Raw genomic sequence first — 16,136 nt, 5'->3', positions numbered from 1 at the left:
GTTCATAAATGCTTTTCATCATCTGTGACTATTTCCAGGATATGTTGAAGTTACAAATGTTACACAGATATTTTTATTACTAGTGTATATCATTAATCCCTACTATATAATCTGTATAGAGATTTCTTCTGGAGATTTCTTTTTCTGAAGAAACTTGTTTGTTCTGAAAGATTGTCTCTTTTTTCCCAAGTGGTTTCATTTTCAGAAGGTTTGTTTAATGTCCTGTGGTTTCAGTCTTAGAGTATTAGACTTTTTTTTTTTTTGCGCTACATGTGCTTAAATAAGATCATGTTAATTTTGCCATCAGTGACAGGAAGTTCTATCCTTAACCTTTCTTTCAGAAACATATCTTTTAATCTAGTAGGCAAAATGAAAGATTGGTTTATAAGTGTTAAAGGATAGAAAAGGTAAGATATTACAACTGAATAGAGCCTTTCTGGAGGTAATTTTTATTTAGCTTTGAAATTTTTATCACAAATGGAGTGTGTATTAATGGTTATTAAAATAATTAATAGCACCAGTGACAAGGTCAGAAGAATAAGCTAATTTATCATTATAGATTTTAATGAAGCCTGTAACGTAGTATTACATATACAGTATCTTTAAGAGTATGGCAGTTTGAAAAAAACAATGATTTATCAAACTAATTTAGGAATTTTTTTGTGTGTGTGTGTATGTGTGTGCATGCTCAGTTGTTTCCGACTCTTTGCAACTCCATGGACTGTAGCCCGCCAGGCTCCTCTCTCCATGGACTTCTCCAAGCAAGAATACAGGAGTAGGTAGCTGTTTCCTCCTCCAGGGAATCTTCCAGACTTGGGGATCATACCTGTGTCTCTGGCATCTCCAGGCGGATTCTTTTACCACTGTGCCACCTGGGAAACCCAGTTTTATAGGAACTCAAGTTAAAATGATTCCCTTGAAAGTAAAACTGTTTCATGTTAAGATAATATTATTATCTCCTTTATAATCAATAAACTGTTCAAGTGAGCATTATCATGCCTCCCCAGTGTCCAAATGAAGGAATTATTTTAGATAATGTGAAGTTAATTGACTATCATATTCAGTGGGAAATTAAGATTTAGAACTTACAGAAAAAAGCCTTATCAGTGAAGAATATTTTAATGTAAAATAATCTCTCCCTAGACAACTTCCTGTTTGTATCATAAAACCCCTGTACTGGAGAGTCTTATTTTCATCTTTTGCTTCTATTTGTAAATCACTGCTGTAAGTACGTGTAATTTAAGTCTTTGATATAATTTAAGTCTTTAAGTCTCTAAGTAGCATACTGATACAGAGTCAAATATCTCCATTTCTGTTTCAGTCTAGGGATGTGACCAATGGTGAAATGACTTACTCTGACACCTCATATGTTTAAAATTCTCTATCTCAGTGTTTGTGAGCCCTTGTCAGAGTTATTGAAAGTCGAAATTGTTATTTGGTCTCAGAATCAGTCTTCTTCACAGCGAGTGACCTAGTCACAATCAAAGGAAATAGGTAAGTCAGTCTGTAGGAGATATTACATTAATGATTGAAGATGAGTAATTCACCGTCTTCAGGTTCAGGTTCTGGAGTTGTAACGAAAACAGGGATGTTAGCTCATTTCTTTTGGGAAATTGCCACTTGAGTCTCCATTATCACCCTATAATTGTATGTTCTTCATTAAGGTTCATCTTTTCATAGTATCTTTCAGCTCTTCTCTTACCTCGCCCTCCCCTTTCTCCATGCCTTCCATTTGTAATAGGTAAATCTGAAATACATTTACTTTCTTCTGTTAAGAATTCTATCAAACCTCGTGAAAGGTGATCACTATGCTCAAAATTACGCAATGCAGTTGTGCTGAAAACTAAATATTCCAATATTGCTTGTCAGTGAATCATAGAAATCATAGTTCCCCCCAAAGCTCCAGTGTTATTGATTCAAAATAGATGATCATGGCAGTAGTCATCTCGCTGTAGTATTGGCATGTAGAGTAATACATTTTGTGTTTAGAAAGTATTATATTTTGAAAGAGCAATGCTGAATAAAAACCAGTTCAGTAATACAGATATTTGGTTCAATACCAAACTATTTAAAAAAGGATAGCTGAAAATAGCTTCTCTTATTGATATTCTTGGCTAACATTTCAGACGTTTGCTGTGGCCCATTTGTGTTCTGGTTCTGAAATATATCTTGTAAACATTATTTTGCATTGATATATTTTCAGAATTCTATCTCTGAAAAACAAAGTGAACTAGTTCTACAAAGTTTTTCTAATTAAAATGTTTATTATTTATTCTATTTAGGCTTTGTTGTTGCTGTTCAATCACTAGTCATGTCCCGCTCTTTGCCACCCTATGGACTGCAGCATGCCAGGCTTCCCTGTCCTTTACTATCTCCTGAAGTTTCCTCAGACTCATGTCCATGGAGTTGATCATGCCATCCAAATATCTCATCCTTCGTTGCCTCCTTCACCTCCTGCCCTCATTCTTTGTCAGTGTCAGGGTCTCTTCTAATGAGTTGGCTCTTTGCATCAGGTGGCCAAAGTATTGGAGCTTCAGCTTTTGCATCAGTCCTTCCAGTGAATATGGGTTGATTTCCTTTAGGATTGACTGGTTTGATCTTGCAGTCCAAGGGACTCTCAAGAGTCTTCTCCAGCTCCACAGTTCATTCCATCAATTCTTCAGCGCTCAGCCTTCTTATGGTCCAGATCTCACATTTGTACGTGACTACTAGAAAAAGGAAATCAGTCCTAAAGGAAATTCTTCAGCTCTCAGCCTTCTTATGGTCCAAATCTCACATTCATATGTGACTACCAGAAAAAGGAAATCAGTCCTAAAGGAAATCAGTCCTTTAGGACTGTATTGTAATTATACAATTACAAAAAACTGTATTGTAATTATAGTAACACTCATTGTGAGGGAGAATGAGAGGAAAACAGTGAGAAAGCATTATTTTAATGCAGCTAATAGAATGAAATAAAACTGTGGCTTAGAGAGTTTCCTTTAGGTTTTCTTAATGGCTATAAATTTTGTTCTCTCAAGTGATATGGTATTTGGAAGTATTACATATCTATTAAGTTTATCAAATATGTCTCTTATAGTGCTTTTTTCTCCTAAAATATATGTATATGAATTATAGTAAACTGGTTTCCATCAAACCCAGTAGAAACCTTGCCCTAAGCACTGCTCATTATCAGAAAACTCACCAGGAAAAGAAACAGAATAAAGTAGATGTATTGCATATTTAGGCTACTTTATGTAAGCCTGTCATTTAAGAGTCAGAAATTTGGAGTTAAATAGACTTTGGTTTTACTAGTAATATGGTTATTTAATGTATAGATGAAATCCGTATCTGTACAAAATCTATTGGAGGAGAGTTTCACCCTCCTCTTGTCTCTTTTTAGCTTTATATCCTATAATGTAGTTGGATCATCTTGTGTATTCATGCAAAAATTGAATTTCCTCATTGAGATATCATTCATTCATTCATTTATTTCCGGCTGTGCTGGGTCTTTGTTGCTGCCTGCAGGCATTCTCTAGTTGCAATGAGTAGGGACCACTCTCTCTTTGTAGCTTGTGGGCTTCAGTAATTGTGGTACGTGGGCTTAGTTGCTCTGTGGCATGTGGAATCAAACCCATGTGCCCTGCACTGGCAAGTGGATTCTTAACCACTGGACCACCAGGAAAGTCCCTGGAATATTCTTTTGTAATTCTCTTTGGAAACAGTGAGGTAATGTTAAAAATAAATGGAAATTTGTATGAGTTTTTGGAGAAGTTAGATTTTTAAATAAAATGGAAACAGTGACATTAAGTATGAAACCACTTGGTAAATACTAAATGAAAAAGCCAGTTCCTGTTCAGTAGAATCTGGTCACTTAATTTTCAACAGTTTGAGTAAATAATCACATGAATTAAATTACTTTATGTGAGTTTCCCACAAGACAGGACAAACTTATTTTACTTTGGCTTCTGACATACTATATTGCTTTATTAGCATTGGAGAACTAACCAGAAGAGGTGATAGTAGTGAACTTATTTTTAGCCTGTGATGAAATTAAAAGACGCTTACTCCTTGGAAGGAAAATTATGACCAACCTAGATAGCATATTAAAAAGCAGAGACATGACTTTGCCAACAAAGGTCCATCTAGTCAAGGCTATGGTTTTCCCAGTGGTCAGGTATGGATGTGAGAGTTAGACTATGAAGAAAGCTGAGCTCCGAAGAAGTGATGCTTTTGAACTGTGGTATTGGAGAAGACTCTTGAGAGTCCGTTGGACAGCAAGGAGATCCAACCAGTCCATCCTAAAGGAGATCAGTCCTGGGTGTTCATTAGAAGGACTGATGCTGAAGCTGAAACTCCAATACATTGGCCACCTCATGCGAAGAGTTGATTCATTGGAAAAGACCCTGATGCTGGGAGGGATTGAGGGCAGGAGGAGAAGGGGACAACAGAGGATGAGATGGCTGGATGGCATCACTGACTCGATGGACATGAGTTTGAGTAAACTCTGGGAGTTGGTGATGGACAGGGAGGCCTGGCGTGCTGCGATTCATGGGGTCGCAAAGAGTCAGACACGACTGAGCGACTGAACTGAACTGATAAATTGCAGAAGATATACCTAGATTTGACAGAGTCTCTTTCTTTCCCTCTTTCTCCATGCCCCAATATGTGTCTTCAGTCTCCAAAGTGGTTGCTTGGTCTACCAGCTGGGTGGCATGAAGTCCTTTGATAAGTGATCAATAGTGATGTGAATAATTGACAACACTTTTATTGAGCTTACAACTGTTTGTCTGTCTTGATGGTTAGTGCCTAAAACTTAACTAATCAAGCCCATGTAATGTCAGTTAACATTGCCCATTTAGGTAGTCTGCATGGCTTTGAAGTTTTGCTACTGGAGAGCTTGGAGAGGAAAGCATCTCTTTTTTCAGATTCATGAGGTTATGAAAAATGATAATGGGAATGGAATGCTGGCTATTTTTAAAGAATTTGAAGAAAACACAATTAAAAATTGAGTAAACAGCAGAAGTGTTTTTTCCACTTAATATCTTCAAAGGGAAATTGGAAATTTCTTTCTGAATTCTACTTTTGCTGAATTGCTGAAAATAATTATGATACTGTAATAGCTATAATATTTTGACTCTTTGTTTTAAATGTGCCAGACTTTGAGATGGGTATTTTACCTACTCTGTTCGTTTGTTTTCACATCATTCTAACACTGTAAATTGTTATGACTATTTTATAGTTGGACATGTTACTTTTACCTTTCTAAATCTCATTCTCTTCTCAATAAATAAAGGAATAGGCAGAGTTGGAGATTTTAACTAAGTCTGTTTTACACCAAAGTTCTTACCTTACTACTACTCCTACATGCAGTAGCCTAAATGCACAATAAATTCATTTTACTTGGTTCCATTCCTAGTAAGGGTTTGATAATGAGCAGTAGCGATAACTTGGCTTCTACTTAATTTGATGGGAACTAGTTTAGTCTAAGACATTGTTTGACTGATGTTGTGATGATTCGTATCCAGGGCAGAAACTGTTGTCAGAGGTTATAGAGGGCAGCAAAGAAAGGGCTGTGTTTGCTTCTAAGAGAAAGTGAACCTTGATTTTTTGAGTGTGAGCAAATATATAAAGGAAGACCAACCAATAAGATTATGCACCTTAACAATCTGATTACATCAGCTAGAGTGACTGTTTTACCCAGTGCCTTCATTGTGTCAAATCCTTCCATAGCTCTCCCATTTCCTTCTTGAAAATACCTGTGGCTCCTTCTCTTTGAACCTTTGCCTCCTTGCCTATGAGTAATAGTAACGATGGTAGTACTGGCTAAAATAGCCAACATTTACAGACCTGGCATGACTGGTGGCAGATTCCATTACTTTTTACCATTTCTGCTTGAATGGAAATAATCATTTTGGTTCTTCACAATATACAAAGATAATAAAATGAACTAATTGATCATGGCGATAATTTTTCATTACTCATATGAGTTTTTAGTCTGTTAGGATAGTCACATATATTTTCTAATTTAATTCTTGAAACAACCATGATTGTTGTTTCATAATTGAGTAAACTGAGACTTAAAGACATTAAGTAACTTGTACATTGTCACACAGCTGGGCAAAGGCGGAAGCCTCGATTAAAACCTGGGTCTGCAATTTTAAACCTGGTGTGCCAAATAAGAAAACTGTTAGAACCATATCGGAGATTGTCTGATTTCATTCTCTAATTTTAGATAAAACTGAATCACATACAGAGAATGATAATTGTGGCTGGAGGATGTGTACTATTTGGTTTATTAAACACATTTAATTTGTGGGTTGCCTTTTTTTTTTTTCATTTTGTTTATTGGATAGGGGAGTATTCCTATTGGCTGATGGTCCTTTCTCTATCACTGGGCTTCTTCACACACTCAGCCTTCCCACCAGGTCCATAAACGTGTTTGAGTTTATGACTGGTCTCAAATGTCAAGAGCGGACCATTCACTCTTTCCTTGAGTGTTTTGACGAAGAGAGATTCCACAGCCACTTTGCTCTGGGATATTCTGTTACCCTGCCAACACTGATAAAATACTGCTTCCTTTTAGTTTTAATCCATTTCTTCCTCCCTTACCCAACCCTGCTGATACATAGAACAGCTGGTCAAAAAACTGTTGGTTTCCAAGAAAACAGCTATTAAATACTCCCTTTGCAACTTTTCTTTAAAACTTTCCTCCAAGTAAACCAGTCTTCCCTTTGACATCTCAGATGGCTGACAGGTAGTTAGCTCCTCTGACTGGCAGATTGGTGTCTCTGTCACATGGGAGTGTTGTTACACAGTAGAATTAATACTTCCAGCCTGGATTTATTTAGCATCTTCTGACACTTAGAAGAACAAGGGAACACATGCCTTGTTCTCCCTTGGGATGGTTGAGAATTAGATTAAACTGGCAGGAAATATTTGAATGTCTACAGTAAACAGACTTTGTATTTAGGTGTATCGATGTTTTTTGAAGTTCTTTATTGCCTTCATTTTCAAAGTTGTTTTAAGAGAGCTTTTGCCAGTCACTTTTGGAAGTTATGTCATTACCACTTGCTGGTTGCTAAAAAAAAAAGAATTTTAAATCAGCTACTAACTCTGAATTTTCTTTGGCAGATGCAAAAGAAATTGTTTTAAAAGCCCAGATCTTAGCTGGCGGAAGAGGAAAAGGTGTCTTCAGCAGCGGTTTGAAAGGAGGCGTTCATTTAACAAAAGAGTAAGCGTGGAGGTTTTAATTCCTTATCTTTGGGCAAAGCAGTTATGGAAAATGCTGCTCATGATCGAAAGGAGCACTAAGAGAGTCGGGCCCGGGTGGGGGTAGGAGCAGAAGGTCACAAATAAATGACGTAGATAACAGGCAGAGGGCTCTGCAGTGTCCCAGTTTTCCTTCTCCTGTAAAAGGATTTTTGTTCACTAATTGGTGAAAACTTGACACCCCTTCTGTTCTAGACAATCAGTGAAAACACTTTCCTCTCCTCTCCTGTCACATACCTTTCAATTGTTTTCTTTGATCCTTCCCCTTCCCTTTATCCCCATCTTTGGGCATTACTTCCCAAGTTGCCCACCATCTTACCTGAGTCTGCTGTGCATTTCAGCATTGTCTCTCTACTATGACTGTAACTTATTTGGGGGGAGGGAAGAACAAACTTAAGCAAACTTATTTTCGTTTTCCTCCCCTCCTCTTCCTTCCTTCCACCCCCATTCACTCATTCATATATATTTTGCACTCAGGGAGCATCTGGTACACTGCTAGGCACCTGGTAAATAAACAAAAAGTACCATGCATTCTGTGAAGGTGGAAGGTGGGCCCAAGGCAGGGTGGATGTGGGGGTATAATATGGACTGTGTCTTAAAATTGTGTTCAGTATAAATATTGACTTTCTTTTCTTTCTTCTCTCTCTTTTTTTCTCTTCTCTCTTAGCCCTAAAGTTGTGGGACAGCTGGCTAAACAGATGATTGGATATAATCTAGCAACAAAACAAACTCCGAAAGAAGGTGTGAAAGTTAAAAAGGTAATGTGAATGCTTTTGGCCATCTTCTGTGTATGTGTTAAAAAAAAAATCATACTTCAGTTTTGACAGAGTCTAATGAAGCAGTACACTTTGTCTATGTGTCATTTTTTTGGAACCTCATGTAGTTTTTGGTGTAGTATGACTTTGAGGAGAGATAAAAAAGGATTCTAAATTAGTAATACTGTTTATTATCATCAGGATTGAGTAACGATGGGTAATGATTGAAATAATAATTTTTTGTTTTAGAACACAGACACATTTTGTTTAAAGTCAAAAAGGACTTAACATGACAGTTCCTAGAATCAGTGAGGGACATTCTCTGCTTCCTCACAGCCCCACCCTCATCCAGTATATCAGAATTACTATGCTTGTTTTGGTGGTTTTTCTGTGTTCCCCTGTAACTTATTTTGAGGTTATTACCATTTTGACTCACTGTTATTACTGGGAGTATGTCATATTAGTGGGATCTGCTGGGACACCCAAGTGTGTACAGGGCACATACTTGTACACACACACGGAAAATAAAGTCTAAAGCAAAGTGGCTTACCTCAGCCGTGAAACTGTGACTGGTAGATCTAACAGAGCCTAACTTACCCTCCTATCAGTCTGATTAGCTTTGCTGAACTCCCTGTTATGTATCAAGGCACCAGAATTGACTGCCCGATTTGCAGGATCCAGTGCAAAATGAAAATGTGAGATTCTTGTTCAGATTTCAAGTTGGCTGCAGCAGAACATCAAATCAGAGACCAAGAGTGGGACCGTCTGGCATGCAGGCCTGGGTGACTGCACAGCTCACTCACTCTAGGCCTGTGCGCTACAGATGACTAGAAGGCCCCATCTTGACATGGTAACAGCAGGTTAGGGCCCAGCATTTTGGGGAGGCAACTGTCTGCTCCACAGACACAGCATCACATGTGGATTATCACATGGTAATCTCTTCCAGAGTGCCATTCTTCAGGCAGCTGAGGCAGTGCATTCCATTTTTACATTTCAGAGGGAGTTGTCTGGAAAATTTTTGATATGACGGCCCCCCCAAAATCACCAGCTGGGTTTTCTTAGCATACTTAGCTTACCAAGCACACTGCCTTGGTCCTGAAAAGGACACTGAGCTGGAGGGAGATGGGGATACTGGTAGGTCGTTAGCGCCTTCCCTCTAAGAACACAGAGCCTTTCTGAAGGTTGAGGAAGTGTACAGACAAAACTGGCTCTGGTTGTTTCCCTTTCCCAGTGCCTCGCAGCTAGATACAAGAACTGTTTACGTCTTACAGTGGTTTTGAAGAATTATTTTTGTTCAGCTCAGCACCGTACTTTTATTTTCCCCTTTAAACTGGTTATGAGCCTCTACCTATATAACTTGTTCAAAATTTGTTTACAGGGGATATGATTAGTGGTTTTGTTTGTAGGAATTTATTATTTTTTATGGACACATGGAGTTTGAGAATAGAGTTTGTGATACCTTTAAAAAGCATATAAAATACACACAAGAAGATTCTCTCTCACACACACACACACACACTATATATATATATGCATAAAATTAGTTTGTAGATAGGTTCCTGAAATCCTGGGGATAAGTGCATTCTTGTAAATAGAATCATTGCCAAGAAATGACCAGAGTGGTATAGTTTTAAGTAGTTTTTTCCCTGTTTGCAAAAATGATTAACATGAGAAAAATTCCATTAGTACAGAAATATAAAAATTAGAGAGTAAAATTTTCTATTCTCACCTTCTAGAAATAATTGTTAAATATTGTTTTTGTCCTTTTCCCGTGTAAAATATGTATTACCACATACTTGAAGCAGTAACGTTACATATACTTTAAGGAACCTGCATTTTTTTTTTTAACTTTTTAAAAAATATTTTTATTGAGGTATAATTTGCATACCATAAAATTCACTCATTTAAAATGTACAACTTCTGTAGTTTTAATAAATTTATGGAGTTGACAGCTATTACCACAATCTAATTTTTGAACATTTCCATCAACCAACCCAAAAATCTCCCATCCATTTGCAGACAGTTTCTATGCCTACTCCCAGCCTGGGGAAACACTAATCCAGTGTGTCTGTATTGATTTTCTTTTTAATATGATATAATCCACATACCACATAATTCATCCATTTAAGATGTGCAGTTAAGTAGTTTTTAGTATATTCTTGGGTTGTGCAACCATCGTCACTATCCAAAACCAGAATGCTTGGATCACCCTGAGAAAGAAACCCATGCCCGTTGGAAGTCATTCTCCATTGCCTTTCCATCCCTTGGAAACTGTGAACCTGTTTCTATAGTCATGGATTTGCCTATTCTGGATATTTCATATCAATGGAATCTTTCAAACCCTTTTTTGTCTGGCTTCCTTCACTTAGCTTTTTTTCAAGGTTCATCCGTGTTGTAGCATGTATCAGTACTTCATACATTTTTATGGTTGAATAATACTGCTTTGTATGACTATAACACATTTGGTTTATTCATTCATCAGTTGATGAACAATGAATTGTATTGTTACCATTTTTGAGCAGGCATGAACTTTTGTGTATGCATTTTTGTGTGAACATTCATTTGTGTTTTCATTCTTCCTGAGTAGAGCTTTGGGGGTAAAATTCCTGGGTTAAATGGTACTTCTATGCTTAAGTTTTTCTGGAACCATCAAAATGTCTTCCAAAGTGACCATGCCATTTTACATTCCCACCAGCAGTGTAGGTTTAGTTGCTCAGTTGTGTCCAACTCTTGCTACACCGTGAACCGAGCCCACAGGCTCCTCTGTCCATGGGATTTCCCAGGCAAGAATATTGGAGTGGGTTGCCATTTCCTTCTCCATGCATTTTTATTTAATTAATTAATTAATTAATTAATTTTTTTCATACATTTTAAATTTATGGAATCCTGGACATCAGTCAGAAGTTCCCAGACGATAGAAACTTTAGGTCTTAGTTTGTTTAAGAAGCTATTTAAGGACATTACCTACATCTGTTCACATTGGGGCTTTTTCCTAAATCTGTGTTTATAGTGTTTTCCTTGGGATAGTAATAGGGGAGGTAAGACAGTGCTACTACACATGTGCTCCATGGGTCACTGCCAGTAATGGTTCCTGTCCGCAGAGAGTAACTGAGTACCCTGTTAATCTTAGCTAACTGCCGTTCTGTTACAAATAGTTTGTGCCCCAGCTCTCATCTACATACTGTAGTCTTAATAGCATGATATATAAAAAATAAAACAAAATGAACAGACAGTTAGAAACATGAAAAACAGATTCATTGCTCAAGGGTAAAGGACGTTAGAAAGGTTCTCCATACTGGAGGCCTCCATGAAAAGGCTGTGTTGATACAGTTTCTATCCGTCACGGATAAAGATGGTTGAAATGTGTTTAACTGAGCTTTGCATGACATGGGAGTTCACGGAGTCCATTTATGTTCTCTCTGTCACAATTCCTGGAGGATTTCAACATCCTGGGTCATATAAAGGGCATCTCAATGTCAGAAAATTTGTCTGTATATAAAAGTCCATGAATTATCTATTGAAAATCATCATTTTCTTGGGAATGTTTTCTTAAAGAGTGATGGGCTATTTCTACCAAGCAAGAGCTGTTTGAGACAGCAGCTGGTCTTTACAAATAGAAATTTGATAGAATACAGAGCACATCTGTCAACACTTGAGAAAATTAAGAATAGGACACTTGAATGACACTTATCCTAAAAAGTTATAACACTGCGTTGTTTGTTACAGTAACTACTGAAAGTTGTTAAATCTGGTTCTCTAGACTAGCTGTGGATTCAAAAGTGAGCTTGAAATAAAAATGGTTCTATGAAAATCCTAACACCACGTGCCAAGAAATATTTCTTACAAAATTCATGAGCTACCATTTATGATAGAAGAATCACTATGAAGCCCCTTCTGAGGTACTCTATTTTTAACCAGTCATAAATTCTATAGAGGTTTGAAAAGAAGGAGTTAATTGTATTCATTACATTATAGCTTTCTAGGTCATCGTATATTTATCCCGCTTCATGTGACTTAAAAATTAGTGCTTTTGTGGCTTCTAGGGAGCTAAACTCTATTATTATTTAATCAGTAACATTTTTGGTGAAACATACTACTGAATTTCTTTTTAGGAAAAGCAATGTATGTGATTTTATTATTTTTACTTCAAGTGCTGATTCCTTATAGATGTTCTTATTTTCTTTTAAAAAGCATCCAAGACATTTTTTACTATTTTTTTTGGTAGTGTAAGTTGGTCCAGCATCTCTCTCCAAGGAAATTTGATAGTACTTAGCAAAATTTTAAATATGAAGAATCTATTGTAAAACCTAGCCATTTTATCTTTATGTCCCTTGACCAGGGGGTTACTAAAACAATGGAGCAAAGCTACACATACAGAAATAATCACTGAGGTAGCATTTTTGGAAACACAAGTCCACATAAATGTCTGTCAGCCAGGACGAAGTCAAATAAATATTGACATATAAGTACTATGTAGTCACAATGCAGAGAGAAGACCTTGTACAATCTAAGTTATAGTATTAAGATAATAAACAAAAAGGAAGAAAGAGAGGCATTCAAGCATGTGTAATATTTATCCATGTGCAAGATGATTCCATGTTGGTAATGCTTACCGATGCATATGGAAGAGGTAAAAATTAGTGGATTTTCCTGGTAGGGCTGCTTCATGCCTTTGTTAAGGTTGTGCAGAGCAAAAAGGACCTGGCTGGAGCATGTGTGGAGAAGGAAATCCATTTATCCAGTTTGCCTCCTGCCCAGTCATGGCCCTGCAATGTGACTACATCCTCATAGAGAAAGGGATGTTTTTTTCTGGTCATCACGAAGGTTCTATAGGGACTCATGAACATCCTGACTGCGGGGCCCAAGGGGTATGTATGTGCAGGAGGGGACAGCTTTAACTGTCCCCTCTATATACTTTTAGTATCGTCAGCATTTATTTTCGAACAAGCAAATATTATGTTTGTAATTTAAGAGAAAGTATAAATTGAAATAAAAATACAGTGATCCAAGAGACAGAAGTATCCAAACATAGGAAGCATCAGACACACCATAAAAAGAATCCTTCTTTGGCAAGCAAACTTGGTTTCCCACCAGTGCAATCTGAGAAGAATCAGTGTAGTAATATATATGTACTGCTAATGTCTCAAATTAAAATAACAGCTGCTTCCCTGGAGTTTTTCTCAAGTGTCAGGGTTTCTGAAGAAGAAAAGGAAGATTAAAGTGGGAAGGTTCCTTGAGGCAAACTGAGTACCTGTCACTTGAAAAGTTAACAGGATCAATTAAGGAGGTGAAAATGGGCACTGTGCACCATGAAGGCAGAACTCTCAAATCTCACTGGGTTTAAAGAGCCTGAAAATGAAGCTGTTTGATTTGTGTAGCAAGTTTGTATAGATTTCCAAGTGGAAATCAGCTCGATGCTGACTTAATTGACTTTCCCACTAATGTGGTAGGTGATGGTTGCTGAAGCCCTGGACATTTCCAGGGAAACCTACTTGGCCATTCTGATGGACCGGTCCTGCAATGGCCCCGTGCTGGTGGGCAGCCCTCAGGGGGGCGTTGACATTGAAGAGGTGGCAGCTTCGAATCCAGAACTTATTTTTAAGGTATGTTTAGATTCCTGACTATGTTCTGTTCATTGATTGTTTCTGTACACACTGTTAAAGACTGAGTGTGAGCCTAATTTCTGAGCCTGGTGTACTGTTTCTGGGACTTAAGGCATGAAGATATTGAGTCCTTTTTCGTATTGGATATCCAGTGAGAAAAGGTTGGGTAGATCAAAATATGTGCTTTTCAAGAGCTTTTCTGTGCTTTTCTTCTCCCTTCCTTCTTTCCTCCTTCTAGCCTTTTCTTCCTCTCTAGTTTCTTTGCATCCAACTTGCCACAAGAATTAACCAATGGGAGAGGAATGTGAAATTTCCATTTCTTCCTGGATAACTCTACTTCATTCATAAATATGACCCAGAAATTGTCTCCTAGAAATCAGATGTGAACTAGAAACTGCCTCGATGTCTTTCAGTACTGGTAATAAAGCGACTTAGCACAGTGTAAAGGAGAATCTTTCTAAGGCCCAGATTCTGTTTGTTTCAATCCTTTAAATCTTGTGTGTGTAGTTTGTTGTTGCTGTTGGGGTTGTCCTTTTTTTCTTCTTTTTTTAAGATGTTAAGATTAGTTTCTAGTCAAAGAGACCTGGGGTCAAATCCTAACTAGCCAATAAGTTTCTCAGTTTTTTTAATCAGTAAATGAAAATGGGGATAATTCCCTCCCTATAGAATTGTGAAGATTAAATTAGATAATATATGCAAAATGCTTCTCAACCTACTTCAGCCATAAGAAGAAAATCCTAAGATCTTTAGAACTATAACCCTAGGTTTTAATTCTGAGTTCTTAGTGTCAAAAAAATCACACAAAAAATTTCTAGTTAAAACCTTTTATTATTTCTTTTAGAAAGTGATTTTTTTTTCCTTCTAAAAAGTGAGAATTTTATTTCTTGAAACTCTTCATTTGTAAGGTACTAATATACTTTGAAGACTGATTTTAAAATATTTTCACCAATGTTGCATATTTAAGTTAACTACTTTGGAAGTTAAATTGAGACTTTACTTGCTGGCTTACCAATAACACCTACTTTTTTTTTTTTTTGAAAACTAACATTTTTAAAACAAGTTATTACATTTGTTAAGAGAGTACATGAAATAATATATCTAAACAACGCTCATTATCTTGGTGGGAATAGCCCTTTGTAGAGCTTGGGTATTATTAATAATTATCAGCAGCAGAATATTTAAATCATAAGGTAATATTTAACCTATATAAGATAAACTCTGAACTTAACAGCAATATTAGGCAGGAAAAACTTACTTTGGAAGCCTTCCAAAAACATGTCATAAAAATTAACTGACTAAATATTCGTCACTGCCATCTGTATAGTAATTAAAAGTGAAAACTGGCATCCGATCATCTTGTCAGCATGCCACCCTGAAGAATTATATAGTTTTGAAAAGGCTGTTTTATAGATGGTGTGCTAATTAAAATATACCCCATAGGCAGCTGTGGTGGCCCAACTCAGAGATCTTTGGAAAGGTGCCACACTTTTAATTACTCATTTGCACATAAATACTAAGCATTTTCTTTTGAGGTTGTAAATCTTTTCATTTGATTGTCTGAATTTTGTTCATCTGATTCATTTTTACTAGGAGCAAATTGACATTATTGAAGGGATAAAGGACAGCCAAGCTCAACGGATGGCGGAAAATCTAGGCTTCCTCGGGCCTTTGAAAAACCAGGTACTTGAGCAATTGGAGGTGGTTTGTCTAACATGTTTCAGAAAGTGTTTGGGAACTTTGACTAATATTGTCTAATGTTTGTGATTATCAGGAAATAAGGCAATTTATTATTTTCTGTTTTTTTTTCCTGCAGTTGTTTATAGTGAAAAAATACTTCCCTGGTGTTCCAAAGAGAATGTTTATGACGCATGTGTTTATATATATATTATATGTATATATATTTGTGTGTGTGTGTGTGTAATAAGAGCATATTGCCTGTAGACACATACAGCTTGTTAAGTATGTTAGTTTCTTTGTTTTTTCTATAGCAGTGCATCTCCAGTAAATCAATTATAAGATGCAGTATAGTGGTTAGAATCACAGGCTGTAGAGTTAGGCAAACTGAGTTTGAATCCTGCACTGCTACCCTGTACATGTGTGATTCAGACCATCTGAACATCACTTTCAAAGTCTGTAAAATGGGGGTGATGAAATCCTAACTGAGAGGGTTATTATGAGGATTGAGTAACCTGATGTGTGAAAATACATATTCAGTACTCCAGAAAGGTGAATTCTTATTATTATTAATAATAATATACATTACCTAATTAGTTACTGTTCTTTTATAGCTAATGGGCATTTGAGATGAATACTAATTACACAGAGGTGATACTTGACTGAAAACAGCTTGAATTATGCTAATTTAGTAATTATATCTTTTGGTTTCAAAGACAGGAAAATTGTTCTTTGAGCTGTTAAGGGAGAGAGTCTGTCCTGCACTGCCCTTGGTCCTGCCATGGAGCCTGATTTTATGTCTATGCAGGCATGCTTCCTTGTCGCATAGTTAAATCAGAAGAACTTACTGGCT

General features: G+C 36.9%; 1 protein-coding gene across 1 annotated transcript in view; it reads left to right on the top strand.

Annotated features, from left to right (window-relative positions):
- SUCLG2 (succinate-CoA ligase GDP-forming subunit beta) overlaps positions 1 to 16,136 on the top strand; it is a 262,225-nt gene that overhangs the window by 126,412 nt on the left and 119,677 nt on the right. The window contains exons 3-6 of the mRNA XM_043443553.1: positions 7,114 to 7,213; positions 7,919 to 8,009; positions 13,457 to 13,609; positions 15,200 to 15,289. Of these exons, the coding sequence (XP_043299488.1) occupies positions 7,114 to 7,213; positions 7,919 to 8,009; positions 13,457 to 13,609; positions 15,200 to 15,289 (434 nt within the window). The remainder of the gene's footprint in view (positions 1 to 7,113; positions 7,214 to 7,918; positions 8,010 to 13,456; positions 13,610 to 15,199; positions 15,290 to 16,136) is intronic.

Source organism: Cervus canadensis, chromosome 22, assembly GCF_019320065.1.
Source record: "Cervus canadensis isolate Bull #8, Minnesota chromosome 22, ASM1932006v1, whole genome shotgun sequence".
Classification (NCBI taxonomy): Eukaryota; Metazoa; Chordata; class Mammalia; order Artiodactyla; family Cervidae; genus Cervus; species Cervus canadensis.
Note: the sequence above shows the minus strand (reverse complement) of the source record. Positions and strands in the feature narration are given on the sequence as shown.